The sequence below is a fragment of the Scyliorhinus canicula genome, chromosome 9, assembly GCF_902713615.1.
Source record: "Scyliorhinus canicula chromosome 9, sScyCan1.1, whole genome shotgun sequence".
In the NCBI taxonomy this organism is placed as follows: Eukaryota; Metazoa; Chordata; class Chondrichthyes; order Carcharhiniformes; family Scyliorhinidae; genus Scyliorhinus; species Scyliorhinus canicula.
Genome location: NC_052154.1, coordinates 31021967 through 31034833, shown reverse-complemented (window position 1 = coordinate 31034833; position 12867 = coordinate 31021967). Strand labels below are relative to the sequence as shown.

Sequence of the window (12867 nt, the reverse complement as noted above, 5' to 3'; positions counted from 1 at the left end):
CCACCTTCGCAGGTCAACTACAGATAAGCAATTAGTGTGCACTTAACAGCATCGCTCACATTCAAGGCACAAGAAAATAATCTAAAACTTTAGCTGATTATACTAATCATTGCAACTTATGAAATTTACATATCTCCAATTATGACATTCAATTCTTAATTGCTTTACTCTTTCCATAATTTCAAAAGATAATTTTGAAGCTCCCAATTACTCTATTAACATTTCAGTTTAATTTCATTTCTGCAGCATTTGTATCTTTCATTTTCCAGACCTTAGATGTGGTGCCTGCTCCTCTTCGATGACCGGTGAAAACTTTTACCAAGTAATGGTATTTGGCAAATGGATCATTATCTGCAAGAACTGTTTTTTTCACCTATATGCAAGACAGAATTTAAGCAAGATCAATTCAATAACTTCTGAACTGCAATGTTACGGATTTCATACAAAACAATGTTATACTTTAATCATTAATTATTTATAAGATTGTGCAATGGTTAATGACGTGATGGTGCTCCAGATCATCGAGTGTTGAAATTGAACATCAAGTTTACCAGTGACCCAGGGTCCCCCACATGACAAGACCTGTTGGTCTTATCGGGCTCACAGAGACAATTCCACGTCAGTGAATAACTTAATGGATGAGGAAAATGAGAAAATGGAGAAATGTTTAGAAGCTGACACCAAAGCGTCATCTTTAGGGGTAACAAGGTGGCACAGTGGTTAGCACTGCTACCTTGCAGCACCAGGGACCCAGGTTCAATACTGATTCCGGGTGACTGTGTGGAGTTTGCATGTTCTCCCCGTGTATGCGTGGGTTTCCTCCGGGTGCTCCGGTTCCCCCCCACAGTCCAAAGATGTGCCGGATTAATTGGATTGGCCATGTAAAGTCATGAGAGATCAGAAGGTAACATGAGGACAAATCTTTCTTTTGCAGCATGCATTTAGCATCTGGAGTACACAACTTGAGCCAATTCAATTGTGGTTTTCCAAAGTAAATTGGATAATTATCCAATGATAAACATTTGCAGGGCTGTAGGATTGGGGTGGTGCAGTGGGACCAGCTGCGTTCCTGTTGCAGTGAGCCAGCATAGACTCAATGGACCAAATGGCCTCCTTCTGTGCTGTAACCATTCTATAAGAACAATCCCCATACCATATTCACAAAATGAGGCTGCAATTCAAAAAAACATTTACTAAGACTGATGGTTTGAAAATCCTGCAGGCTAATTTTTCACTCTGGTGCAAAATAATTGTCAGGGAAACAATATAATCTTTCCTTTTAGCCCAGAGCCAGTGTGTTAAGCAATACACTGGAAGGTTGTCATTGTGTAAAACATTAGCTTATTTTTGCATATTCTGTTCTACATTGTATTCAGTAAAACATTGATGCGATTAGTAAATAATTATATTTAGGCCTATATGATGTTGGTACATGGTCACATCAAGTAACTGCTATGCCAATTTAAAAGAAAAATTAATACTTGCATTCCTCCAGCACTATATCATGTAATTTCCATCATTTTAAAGCACAACAGCATTTTCAAATTACTTGGATACATATAGTTTTAAAATGGAAACAAATTCAATTAAACATTGCTATGACTTTATTACATCTGTTTCTTAATTTGCAATTCAAGTAGTTAGTAGTAAATTAAATCTCAAAGTTGCAGCATCTTATGAACAGTTTCTTACCTTCATTAAATCCTGTCTGTCTTTCATTCGAGCCCAAATAACCAGGATGATGTAAACTCCAAAAATGGCAGCTAATAACGAAACCACCACAGAGTTGTCTTTGATCTGAGAAAATAACTTGACCGTGTCCTTGACGTCCACCGTATTGGGCAAGACCAGGATAGAGGTAGAAAACAAACTAAAGTGGTTGCAAAGACATTGCGTGCTGTATAGATTTGATTTTGGGCCCACCTACCATGATAAAGATGGAACAAAGGTGAATCATTCCTTATTAGTATGAAAGACAAATTCTATACTAGAAAATTGACAGGAGGGAATTCCCAGAGTGGACTAGACGATTGCGAGGAGTGTGAAAGTGAAGAATGATCCAAAACATGTGGGGCTGGATTCTCCGTTCTGGAGACTAAGTTCCCATGCTGGTAGGAAAACGGTGGTGTTTTATGCCAGGAAAACTGGCGCAAAATGGCCACCAATTCCCTGCTTCAGTGGGGGGGGGGGGGGGGGGGGGGGGGGCTAGCAGCCTGGCAGCGTAGAGCTCCCAGCTCTAGCTGCTGATACGGCCCGGAGCATTGCCGGGTCTGTGGCCGCGCATGGGCATGGCGGTGGCCTGCAGCAGCCGCGCATGGGCATGGCGGTGGCCCGCAGCAGCCGCGCATGGGCATGGCGGTGGCCCGCAGCAGCCGCGCATGGGCATGGCTGTGGCCTGCAGCAGCCGCGCATGGGCATGGCGGTGGCCCGCAGCAGCCGCGCATGGGCATGGCGGTGGCCTTCAGCGGCCGCGCATGGACATGCTGGTGGCCTGCAGCAGCCGCGCATGGGCATGGCGGTGGCCCGCAGCAGCCGCGCATGGGCATGGCGGTGGCCCGCAGCAGCCGCGCATGGGCATGGCGGTGACCTGCAGCAGCCGCGCATGGGCATGGCGGTGGCCTGCAGCAGCCGTGCATGGGCATGGCGGTGGCCTGCAGCAGCCGCGCATGGGCATGGCGGTGGCCTGCAGCAGCCGCGCCGTGCTTCATAGCGGATGCAGCCGCCGGCCTGCAAAAATAGCCCTCCCTTCGACCAGCTCGCACGCCCCAGATCGCCCCACCACAGTGCCCCTAGCCCTGAATGATGCCGCCCCTGTGCACGGATCGGCCCTCCCCCAACTGTGGTGGCGCCACACTGAGTTCCTGACGGATGAGACCATGAGAGTCCCATGCCTTTGGGAACTCGGCCGGTCGGGGATGGAACTGAGGCGGTGGATACGGTGTGCACGTCGCTTTTCAGGGAGCCGAGCATGGCAAAACGGTGCCATCCCGATTTCGCCGTCATCGGGATTCTCCGCCTCGTAGTCAAACGCGGTTTTGGCGTCGGGGATCGGCGAATACAGCCCGTAAATTCCAGTTTATTTGAGAAAATCTATATTTTCCCTAATTTATAGTAACTTATGTTTGAATTTCTCTGGAATAAGAATGGTGATTGGTTCCTGCAGCCAGAATGGAGAACGATGTAATACTCGGTGATGTCTGTTTTTCAATAATGCTTCAAATATTTCTGATCAGGAAAATAATAATAATAATCGCTTATTGTCACGAGTAGGCTTCAATGAAGTTACTGTGAAATGCCCCTAGTCGCCACATTTCGGTTCCTGTTTGGGGAGGCTGGTACGGGAATTGAACCCGCGCTGCTGGCATTGTTCTGCATTACAAGCCAGCTGTTTAGCCCACTGTGCTAAACCAGCCCCTATATCAGGGGAATCAAATAAATTGGAATTATTCTTTTGATTATACATTTTTTTTTTAACTATTGAAATCTAAGCTGCTTGAGGCAGTGTGAGTTGGGTTATGCTAATTGTACTTGTGCTTTGATATGTTGATGAAAGGAGCAACATTGCAAACAGATGTTTACCTCAGACAAGCTGGAAACAATAGGGAACGGAAGAGAACAAGCAAGCATCTCTGGGCCTGCAAATCCTGTCAAGGCCCCAAATTCACATGAGAGCACCATAACGGGATTTGCGCCGGTGAGATTTCCGAGCACCATATTCCCGGGCCTTCCCTGATGATTCAATTAGATTTATGCCCAGAAGGGTGGAGTGGGGGGGGGACTGATTTCCATAAATTAGAATGGATTTAAATGTCATTAACCGGCTTTACGCCGTATCTTCAAACAACGGGTGGGATATACCGACCACCCCGCTGCCTGTTTTGTGGCAGGAGAGGCGGCCCTCCAACGCGGTTTCCCGTCCCGCTGTTGCCAACGCGGTTTCCCGTCCCGCTGTTGCCAACGCGGTTTCCCGTCCCGCTGTCCCCAACGCGGTTTCCCGTCCCGCTGTCGCCAACGCGGTTTCCCGTCCCGCTGTCCCCAACGCGGTTTCCCGTCCTGCTGTCGCCAACGCGGTTTCCCGTCCCGCTGTTGCCAACGCGGTTTCCCGTCCCGCTGTCCCCAACGCGGTTTCCCGTCCCGCTGTTGCCAACGCGGTTTCCCGTCCCGCTGTTGCCAACTTTTTTTGCCGTCCCGCTGTCGCCAACGCGGTTTCCCGTCCCGCTGTCGCCAACGCGGTTTCCAGTCCCGCTGTCGCCAACGCGGTTTCCCGTCCCGCTGTCCCCAACGCGGTTTCCCGTCCCGCTGTCGCCAACGCGGTTTCCCGTCCCGCTGTCCCCAACGCGGTTTCCCGTCCCGCTGTCGCCAACGCGGTTTCCCGTCCCGCTGTCGCCAACGCGGTTTCCCGTCCCGCTGTCGCCAACGCGGTTTCCCGTCCCGCTGTCGCCAACGCGGTTTCCCGTCCCGCTGTCGCCAACGCGGTTTCCCGTCCCGCTGTCGCCAACGCGGTTTCCCGTCCCGCTGTCGCCAACGCGGTTTCCCGTCCCGCTGTCGCCAACGCGGTTTCCCGTCCCGCTGTCGCCAACGCGGTTTCCCGTCCCGCTGTCGCCAACGCGGTTTCCCGTCCCGCTGTCGCCAACGCGGTTTCCCGTCCCGCTGTCGCCAACGCGGTTTCCCGTCCCGCTGTCGCCAACGCGGTTTCCCGTCCCGCTGTCGCCAACGCGGTTTCCCGTCCCGCTGTCGCCAACGCGGTTTCCCGTCCCGCTGTCGCCAACGCGGTTTCCCGTCCCGCTGTCGCCAACGCGGTTTCCCGTCCCGCTGTCGTCAACGCGGTTTCCCGTCCCGCTGTCGCCAACGCGGTGTCCCGTCCCGCTGTCGCCAACGCGGTTTCCCGTCCCGCTGTCGCCAACGCGGTTTCCCGTCCGCTGTCGCCAATGGGATTTCCCGCTGACAGTCCCCCTCGCTGCTGAGAAACCTGTGCGACGGGTGGGACCGGAACTTCCCTCCGGCGTGAACAGCCAATAAATCCCGCCCAACGTCAGAAACCCCATAACCGTCAGCATAATGTCATTCCGGCAAGAGTCACTACTGCTTTCCAAAAATGGAAACCAGTCATGATGCCCATGCTGGGGGCATGGAGGTGAGTATAATCTCTGGGTGGTGAGGGACATGGGTGGGCCGAACCGGAGGTGGGTCCAGGAGTAGGCCTGAGGCAGGAACCCCACTGGGAGGTTCCCATTATGTCCGGGAGCGGTGGTGGGAAGCTGTGTCTGCATGACAGTGGGGGAGAGGCATTGATAAAGAAAGGGGGGGGTCCTAATGTCGGCAAAGATGGCGGGGGTTCAGGTCACCCTGATGCCTGTGTGGTGTGGGAGGGGTAAGCCAACCATTGAGTGGTGCAGGGGAGATTGGCCCTCTGTGTTCAAGGATTGGGGGTGTTCCCCCTGTCTGCCCAGAGGCGGCGGGGCGTTGACTTCACTTTGACATCAGGGGCACCCCGATCTCTGAATCCCATCTTCGCTTAGCTGAGTTCAGCGCCCCTCCCACCCCGCAATCTGGCTGTGTGATCCTCGCCAGTATTTTGAAATTGCACAGGGTGCCATTAGATCTGGCTAGAAAAGGCAGCTGTGTAAGCAGTAAGCTTCACACTGATTTTCTCAACTGATCCAGCACTCTGTGCAGTTTTGGAAAATTCCACCCAAAGGGTTTGAATAAGGTGTGAGAGGCTCAAAGGAGGAGACATGGTTTGTGAACTTTGCATTTACACTCAAAAAGATTAGTTTAGATAATATGTGAATTTCATGTTGCCTGCTATTTGGGCGGCACGGTAGCACAGTGGATAGCTACCGGGGTCCCAGGTTCGATTCCCAGCTTGGGTCACTCTGCACGTTCTCCCCGTGTCTGCGTGAGTTTTCTCCGGGTGCTCCGGTTTCCTCCCACAAGTCCCGAAAGACGAGCTGGTTAAGTGAATTGGACATTCTGAATTCCCCCTGGATGGTGTACCCGAAGAGGCGTCAGAATGTGGCGACCAGGGGATTTTCACAGTAACTTCATTGCAGTTTCAATGTAAGCCTACTTGTGACAATAATAAAGATTATTATTTAACACTGTTGCAGCATGCAGCCTGCACTAAATGTGCTCTGAGTGGCTGCATACCTCAGCTGGGTGCATTGTGGCTGGAGCAGATGTTGGAAGTCATTCCACAACTGACTCTGACCTTGGAAAACTCAAGATTGGCATAACATGGGAGAGGGTGAGCTTAAAGATTACGACTGACACCCTGGTTTAGTAGATACAGAGCAGGAGAGATGTCGTCTGTCTACTGGGAGCCAGGAGGCCCTTCAGGAAAACTTGCTGATGTCACTGGGACTACTAGGTAGCTGTGGCAAACAAGTCCAGGAGGTTGCCTCAGGGACCTGGTTGAAGTGCCGCAAGAAATTCAATTAACTCACCCAAGTGAACAAGGTCAGGCAATGTCATATCCCACCACTGCTCAGACATGGCTTCATTCACCCCAACACTCACCACTCAACAATCTATCAATCACAGCTCAGATCTAACATTCACATGATTTGTCTCTGCTTCAGCAATGCTGCCAGGCTTACACCTGGATCTCACAGCTTTCGCACACTGTCACCTCTTCAACAATGACGGGCACAACATCCACTCACTGACACACTCTCTCCTGCAGGAAAAGGTGTTACACAGCTGGAGAAAAAAGGTACTAACCAGTGAGAGGCAGGTATGTCTGCATGCACAAATCTGAATCATACTTTCTTTGCATGAAACTCTATAGTACTTCCAGAGTCTCCTCAAACTGGAGGAAACTCCTCGGAAGGGATCACAGTTTTCCAATGGATGTCAAATTACCCCAGTGGTACTTGGAGCAGCCACTGCTGAGGCCATAGCCAGCAATGGAGCTGAACCCAATGAAGTTAGGCCCAAGTCCTCCATAACTTGCCATTCCACTCCCTTTAGTAACTTTCAACTGTAGAAAGCAAAATGACTCCCACCGTTATCGAAAAAAACAATGGAATTAAGTCAACAACTAACCTGCAAGTAGATGATAATCCCATTAACTAGCATTGATGTGATATCCTTCCTGCTGCTGAACATGTGTTGTGTAGCACGGATTAAGAGACATTGTTAGCTGAGGCATTGAGCTCCAAAGTAGCTGGGATGACTTGAAATCAGAGTTATACATTGATTGACATCCTGACCTGCCTACTCTGTACACTTTCACCAGGTGCGAAGTGTGTGTGCTAAAGCCCCCGCAAATGTGCTGTCCAGTGAGAGTCACACCAGGAGTGTGCATGCACGCCAATTTCCTCATGTGCTCCAACCTACCGATAAGCATCTGTTACGTAATTGAATATACCATTCACACCGCAGACCTCTACAGGAGTAAATTTCACCTGGCTTCCAATGGAAACACAGCTTTGTAAATTTCCAGCATTTGGCCGACATGAAAACTAAATTGTGAGAATATGACAATGGAATAGGCCAGAGTCTTAGCACCTTCTAACTTCTGAATCAACATAATTGCACAGATTTTAAATAACTTGTTTTGCTCGATGCAATGCTGTTTTCTATTCACAGCACAAGCCTGCTACTGATGGGCATTGGTCAAAATGCTTTGAGGTGAAATCTGATGGAGTGTTTATTTATGATTTAGCAACATTAATGCTGCCTGGTGGCCTGTAACATTTAACAGCTTAGAATAAGCCCATTACATTCTGTCGTCAGTTACATTCTGTTGCATGTAGCAGAATTAATTGCAGAAATCTTAAGAATGCTGTTTTCAAGTTTATATAGTATTGATGCTTCATTCCTCTTACCTTACATCCATATGTTGACCAATGATGCTGTCCTTCATCCCAATATAAGCATTTAGTACTCATGGTACTTATAGTAATATTTGTACTGTTAGTCTGTGAAATGTTTGATTGTAGGAGGGGCTTGGCTACTAAATAATAAATACCATTCCTGCCCATTAACATTTCAGAAGTTATTACCCAAGTGTAGACAATGACTGAAAAGACATAAATAATGGAAAAGGTATGATTTATTATCAGGTAAGAATCCAAAATAAAAACTTAAAGAGATGCCGGATATGAAAAGCCACATATATTGTACTAAATCAAAGGGTGGAATTCTCTGTTTTTGAATGTGGTGGTAGGGAGTGTTTGAGTGGTTAGTGGAGGGGGGGTGATCGGTGGTTAGTGGAGGGGGGGTGATCGGTGGTTAGTGGAGGGGGGGTTGGGTGGTTAGTGGAGGGGGGTTGGGTGGTTAGTGGAGGGGGGTTGGGTGGTTAGTGGAGGGGGGGTTGGGTGGTTACTGGAGGGGGGGTGTTGGTGGTTAGTGGAGGGGGGGTTGGGTGGTTAGTGGAGGGGGGTTGGGTGGTTAGTGGAGAGGGGTTGGGTGGTTAGTGGAGGGGGGGTGTTGGTGGTTAGTGGAGGGGGGTTGGGTGGTTAGTGGAGGGGGGGTTGGGTGGTTAGTGGAGGGGATGTTGGGTGGTTAGTGGAGGGGATGTTGGGTGGTTAGTGGAGGGGATGTTGGGTGGTTAGTGGAGGGGGGTTGGGTGGTTAGTGGAGGATGGTTGGATGGTTAGTGGAGGGGGGTTGGGTCGTTAGTGGAGGGGTTGGGTGGTTAGTGGAGGGGGGTTGGGTGGTTAGTGGAGGGGGGGTTGGGTGGCTAGTGGAGGGGGGGTTGGGTGGTTAGTGGAGGGGGGTGGGTGGTTAGTGGAGGAGGGTTGGGTGGTTAGTGGAGGGGGGTTGGGTGGTTAGTGGAGGGGGGTTGGGTGGTTAGTGGAGGGGGGTTGGTGGTTAGTGGAGGAGGGTTGGGTGGTTAGTGGAGGAGGGTTGGGTGGTTAGTGGAGGAGGGTTGGGTGGTTAGTGGAGGGGGGTTGGGCGGTTAGTGGAGGAGGGTTGGGTGGTTAGTGGAGGGGGGTTGGGTGGTTAGTGGAGGGGGTTGGGCGGTTAGTGGAGGGGGGTTTGGGTGGCTAGTGGAGGGGGGGTTGGTGGTTAGTGGAGGGGGTTGGGTGGTTAGTGGAGGAGGGTTGGGTGGTTAGTGGAGGGGGGTTGGGTGGTTAGTGGAGGGGGGGTTGGGTGGTTAGTGGAGGGGGGTTGGGTGGTTAGTGGAGGAGGGTTGGGTGGTTAGTGGAGGGGGGTTGGGTGGTTAGTGGAGGGAGGGTTGGGTGGTTAGTGGGTGGGGGTTGGGTGGTTAGTGGAGGGGGGTTGGGTGGTTAGTGGAGGGGGGGTTGGGTGGTTAGTGGAGGAGTGTTGGGTGGTTAGTGGAGGGGGGTTGGGTGGTTAGTGGAGGGGGGGTTGGTGGTTAGTGGAGGGGGGGTTGGGTGGTTAGTGGAGGGAGGGTTGGGTGGTTAGTGGAGGGGGGGTTGGGTGGTTAGTGGAGTGAGGGTTGGGTGGTTAGTGGAGGGGGGTTGGTGGTTAGTGGAGGGGATGTTGGGTGGTTAGTGGAGGGGGGGTTGGGTGGTTAGTGGAGGGGGGTTGGGTGGTTAGTGGAGGGGGTTGGGTGGTTAGTGGAGGGGATTGGGTGGTTAGTGGAGGGGGTTGGGTGGTTAGTGGAGGGGGTTGGGTGGTTAGTGGAGGGGGGTTTGGGTGGTCAGTGTGTGGGGTGCTGGGTGGTTAGTGGAGGGAGGGTTGGGTGGTTAGTGGAGGTGGGGTTGGGTGGTTAGTGGAGGGAGGGTTGGGTGGTTAGTGGAGGGGGGGTTGGGTGGTTAGTGGAGGGGGAGTTGGGTGGTTAGTGGAGGGGGGTTGGTGGTTAGTGGAGGTGGGGTTGGGTGGTTAGTGGAGGGAGGGTTGGGTGGTTAGTGGAGGGGGGGTTGGGTGGTTAGTGGAGGGGGGTTGGTGGTTAGTGGAGGGGATGTTGGGTGGTTAGTGGAGGGGGTGTTAGATGGTTAGTGGAGGGGGTTGGGTGGTTAGTGGAGGGGGTTGGGTGGTTAGTGGAGGGGGGTTTGGGTGGTCAGTGTGTGCGGTGCTGGGTGGTTAGTGGAGGGAGGGTTGGGTGGTTAGTGGAGGGAGGGTTGGGTGGTTAGTGGAGGGGGGGTTGGGTGGTTAGTGGAGGGATGGTTGGGTGGTTAGTGGAGGGGGGGTTGGGTGGTTAGTGGAGGGGGTTGGGTGGTTAGTGGAGGGGGGTTGGGCGGTTAGTGGAGGGAGGGTTGGGTGGTTAGTGGAGGGGGGGTTGGGTGGTTAGTGGAGGGATGGTTGGGTGGTTAGTGGAGGGGGGGTTGGGTGGCTAGTGGAGGGGGTTGGGTGGTTAGTGGAGGGGGGTTGGGCTGTTAGTGGAGGGGGGTTGGGCGGTTAGTGGAGGGGGGTTTGGGTGGCTAGTGGAGGGGGGTTGGGTGGTTAGTGGAGGGGGTTTGGCTGGTCAGTGGGTGGGGTGATCAGTGGAGGAGTTGAATGGCCAGTTGGCGTGTGATCAATGTTGAGTGTCAGGTTAAGGTGGGGGATATACAGGGGTCAGGAGAGTAACTGGGTGCTGGGGGGTAGTTAGGGGTCAGGAGGTTTGTCAGGGTGTTGGGAGGATATTCAGGAGTTGGGGGTAGTTGAGGTGTCCCGTGGGATGTCAGGGGATTAGTCCGGTGTTGTTCTGGTGGACATTGATCCACATCCTTGCAGCACCCCGCACCTCCCCCACCCCCACCCCCCCCCACCCAACCCCAGATCAACCTGTGGATTGTGAGTCCCTGTCCAAGGGTATGAGCCAAGACCAACAGCAGAAGCAGCAAGGTTTTAGTGGGGCTGGCTGCTTACAGGCGGAGATTCCTTCAGAAAAAGGACTTGTGTTTCTTTGAAGGACACATAAGGAAGGCCATGGGAAACACCTGTTATGCATACTATTCATTGCTCACTGAAGTAGAAATATGAGAGGCTCCTACAAGCAACCGAAGTGAAAATAGCAGCACCTTGAGCATGGACAAATAAACAAAGTACCTGCCCTTGGGCAGGTCACCACTACACAATCCATTACCCTTATATAGAGAAAGCAACTTTGTTCCACTTCAACCTCCCTCCCCTCCTCAGTGAGTAGAGAGACCGTCTTTTCCCAATGCCCCATCCCCCCACACTTCTTCAAATTAATTGCCCCATGTATATTCCTTTGTATTTATCCCATGCCTCCTGGTTTGTCATCCTTTCTCCCCCGTTCACTCCTCCTTTCCTCCCTGATAACTTGCAACCTCCTATCTATCTCTCCAGTGCTCAACCCTATTCCCCCTCCTTGGTCGGAATTTTCCAGGCCTCCTATGTGTGTTTTCCTATGGTGGAGGTGGCGGGCGGGATCTTCTCATCCCGACAAAGTCTACAGCATTTTCCATGCCTTACCCGTCTCTCTCTTGGGGAACCCGTTGCGCATGGTCGACCTAGACAGGGCCAGAAGATCCTGTTATGGGCCAGGGTTAAGAAACTCCAAAGTATATTACTTTGATGTTTGATGTTTGACCTTGATGTTGAATTTGGCTAGGATGAGCACAAGAGCCTTCCCTTCAGGTGTGATTCAACAGTCTTCCCAGACACTTCAATCAAAACAAGCTTTATTCTAAGAACATAGTTAACACTTATATAAACACACAGCAAGAATTTTTAGCAACTAAAACATAAAGACACCACCCAGCTACAATAACCTATGTAATGAATTCCCCCTTAACTGTTTCAATTCAAAAACAAAACCCGTATTCAAAGGCGAGGCCCAGCACACCGTATTCTCACGTGACTAAGACTGGTCTTGGTCCCTGTGATTCTGATTCGATTTTCAACCAGCCGATTCAAATTCCTTTTGAAAAGCAATTATGGACAGGATTCTCCTCTACCCAGTGGGGTGGGCCGTACTGCCCGCCGAGGAGTCGCGTGAACCACTCCGACGCCGGGCTGCCCGGAAGGTGTGGAATCCTCCGCACCTTCAGGGGCTAGGCCGGTGCCGGCAGGGTTGGCACCGCGTCAGCCGGTGCGGAAGCGCTTGGTGCCACTCCAACCGGCTCCGAAAGGCCTTCGCCGGCCGGCGCATGTGCGGGAGCGTCAGCGTGTGCTGGCGTCATCCCAGTGGATGTGCAGGGGGCGTTCTTCTCCGCGCCGGCCATGGCAGAGGTTGACAGCAGCCGGCACAGAGGGAATGAGTGCCCCCATGGCACCGGCCCGCTGCACAGATCGGTGGGCCCTGATCGCGGGCCAGGCCATCATGGGGGCACCCCCAGGGCCAGATCCCCCTGTGCCCACCCCCCCCCCCCCCCCAGGACTCTGCAGGCAGAGTACAGACCTGTTTTGATTTACGCCGGCGGGACTGGCCGAAAACGGGTGGCCACTCGGCCCATCGCAGCGTAGAGAATTGCCTGGGGGGGGGGGGGGGCACTGCCTACGGCCCCCAACCGGCGCGACGCGACTCCCACCTCCGCCGATAAACCGCGCCGGAGAATTCAGCAGCCGGCATTGGAGCGGCGGGGCGGGATTCACGCCCCCCCCCAGGCGATTCTCCGACCTGAAGGGGGGTTCGGTGAATCCCACCCTATATCTCCAAAGCCATCACCAAGGTGATTTTTACTGGAACAGATATTTAAAATGAAAATAGAGAGAGACAGGCCAAAACACGTATTTTCTCTGTCTGTAGTCCACAGCAATCAAAACTGAAACCAAAAGTAAATCAAACCTCACAGCCACAGCTCAACTCCACCCACAAAATGACATCACTGAAGCCATGTGACAAGACAAAAACCTTTCTTAAAGGGACAGTCCCATGACAATCCCACTGGTGGGAAGGGCTGGAAAATCCTTTTCCTTATCACTGCAGCCCCTCTCCTCCATCCTCCTCTCTGTTGATCCTTTTCTCCATATCCTCTTCTCTCTTCCTCTCCCTGTCTCAGAC

The 12867-nt window shown here is 52.3% G+C and overlaps 1 protein-coding gene across 1 annotated transcript in view; it reads right to left on the bottom strand.

Moving 5' to 3' along the window:
* Window positions 1–12867, bottom strand: part of LOC119970874 (polycystic kidney disease protein 1-like 2) — a 129640-nt gene that overhangs the window by 68389 nt on the left and 48384 nt on the right. The window contains exons 16-18 of the mRNA XM_038805983.1: window positions 7833–8026; window positions 1693–1923; window positions 272–373 (exon numbers count right to left, since the gene is read on the bottom strand). Coding sequence (XP_038661911.1) covers window positions 272–373; window positions 1693–1923; window positions 7833–8026 — 527 coding nt within the window. The remainder of the gene's footprint in view (window positions 1–271; window positions 374–1692; window positions 1924–7832; window positions 8027–12867) is intronic.